The 2,500-nt window shown below is 32.2% G+C and overlaps 1 protein-coding gene across 1 annotated transcript in view; it reads right to left on the reverse strand.

The window, feature by feature from the left end:
- Positions 1-2,500, reverse strand: part of ppox (protoporphyrinogen oxidase) — a 20,818-nt gene that overhangs the window by 10,285 nt on the left and 8,033 nt on the right. Inside the window, exons 4-6 of the mRNA NM_001039979.2 lie at positions 1,405-1,520; positions 479-611; positions 183-327 (exon numbers count right to left, since the gene is read on the reverse strand). Of these exons, the coding sequence (NP_001035068.2) occupies positions 183-327; positions 479-611; positions 1,405-1,520 (394 nt within the window). The remainder of the gene's footprint in view (positions 1-182; positions 328-478; positions 612-1,404; positions 1,521-2,500) is intronic.

The raw sequence follows: 2,500 nt of genomic DNA on the forward strand, positions 1-2,500 counted from the left end.
ACTTTTAAAAGATTAAAAAATTCATAGGATAGCTAATAACTTTGACTTCAACTGTATATGTTTTCAAAATGTTTATTTATCTTATTGCTTCTCATAGAAGTGCATATAAATCGATGATAAAAAAAATTATTATACACTGGGGGTGTCACTGAACAGAAAAAACAGCCGAAAAGGCCTCTCACCTGAACCCATCAGCATGCCCAGCACGATGGACCCGCGTGCCTGCTCTGCTTCATAAAGAGGAGGAAAGCAGGAGCGCACACTCAACTGTCTGCTGTCTCCAGCAAACACTCCTCTACACAGGCAGTCTATGGCTATATCTGCCAGCTGCACACACACATTAAGGTGGGTAAATATCTCTCTGTCGCTTCACATTTGAGACTGATTTATGCTGGCAGCAAAAAGCTTCATACGTACAGTAGCACAAGGATGACAGGGATGGATTAACAGGTCATTGAGCATATTTGCTAGTTCTCACCTCAGAGCCCAGCCGTCTGGACACAAATGCATGCACAGATTCGTCCTCTTCTGTCCCTTTACTGATCACTAACTCCTTCAAAACACTCTGGATTATAGGACGGGAGAAAGGAGGGATGGTGCGGAGAACCCCACTAAAAAAAAGTACAAATAGATGAGAATTATTTAATATTTTAAACAGGTAAATGTCTGTTCTCACCAAGAAGGATAACTATAAAGTTAGATTTTTTTTTTAATTTTGAAAATGTAAAACAACAGAACAAACAACAACTTTAAAGGACAAAAATGTAGAGAAACAATATTGTAGGGATCAATTTGAGGTCAATTGTCTCATATTTCGACTAAATATTTGCTAATATTTTGACTAAACTCTTAGTCAGAATCTACTAAATCATAAAAGGATAGTGCAATTTAAAGCATAACATTAAGAAAAAGCTCTGCTTGATTTTAAGATGTTTTTTCAAAGATTATTTAAACATAATGGCTATTATTATTTTAGATAATAGTACTATTTAGAAAACAACAGGTTATACAATAGAAAATAAATATAAAAATGCATGGAAGTTGTGCTAGCCAAGCTGCCAAATTAAAGTATAAAAATAAAAGTACCTCGGGAATTCTTTGTGTCTCCTCATTGAAAATGTTGGGGAAAATAGTTTGTGGTTTTTGTTCCACTACACTGATTATGATCACTAATGTTACTTAATTAGATAAATATATATTTAAATCAAATAAAGATTGACTGGTCAGATATGATAGTAGCACACTGGCTGGTTACAAGAGGGTAATGCTAAATAAAAAACATTAATAAAAATAAACATATTTTTATCATTCAGCAATGTTGACGCTAATAAATTCAACATTATGTTTATATTAATAGCTATCGTGCTTTGGTGTGAAGAGGCCTTAACAGTAACGTTTTCTCACCCAAGTCCTGAAGGCATCTTGTGCAGCTGTCCTTTAACATACAAGAAGCGGTTCTGAGATGCCAAATGATCACTCGTAATTGGCAAGAGTTCCGACTCAAGACCCAACTCTGAGACCTGCACAAGAAAACAATGACTAGAACAGTGTTTCTGATTCCTGAATAGAGTAAATAAATAACGCTCATTATTTCCAATTGCAATGTACTTTTCATCCAAATATGCCAAAAAAGATAAGATGCATATGTAAGAAAAATTAAAAAATAATTTTCATTGTAGAATGAGATATGATGGCTAATCGTACAAATATTGTGTCTGTATACAACAAAATAATATTGTGAATAGTTCAAATCATAATTGTAGGTACCAAATTTATCCTAGTTATTAATATTATCACGGTTTTGTCAAAATGCCCTAAAATGTTCAAAAATAAATGTCCCAAACTCTTAAGGCGTTCCACCAAGTTTTGTATCTGAAAATGAATAAACAACATATTAAATGTGCAGCTTTATGCAATTTGTTGGCCAAAAAAATAAACAAGGATCCCACTGTTTGTATTATTTCACGTACATAGTGTTTTATGTGCTGTTTTGCTGTTGGAACATTTTTCTTTTGTTTTGCAATAACAGGCAATTACAATGAAAATACAGAAGAATAAGTATAATACAAACAATGAAAATATTATTTTTTGCACAAAAAGAGAACGACAATGTATTTAAAGAAGTGCTACAATGATATGGCAAAGGAAAGGGTAGTGAGAAAGAAAAAAATGAAAATTAAAAAGGAGAGAGAGGGCAAATGAAAAAAGAACACAAATTAAAGCAGAATATTAAAGCGCATGTTTTAGAAGTTTTAATTGCTTTCTTGTTATGAGAAGTACAAAAAGTACAGATCCAATTCTCATTTAAAAAATACAAAATTTGGTTTACATTTAGTACATTTACACTTACTGTATGTATAAAAAAAAACTTTTCCAATAAATAACATTAGGTTAATACAAAAACTTGAATTAAGGAATAGTTTTTTTAATGTAAAACCCCCAAAAGTGTGTCTGTAGTTTAAAGAAAAAACACTACAAACCTTTTGAACTATTAGAGTAT

Source organism: Danio rerio, chromosome 16, assembly GCF_049306965.1.
Source record: "Danio rerio strain Tuebingen ecotype United States chromosome 16, GRCz12tu, whole genome shotgun sequence".
In the NCBI taxonomy this organism is placed as follows: Eukaryota; Metazoa; Chordata; class Actinopteri; order Cypriniformes; family Danionidae; genus Danio; species Danio rerio.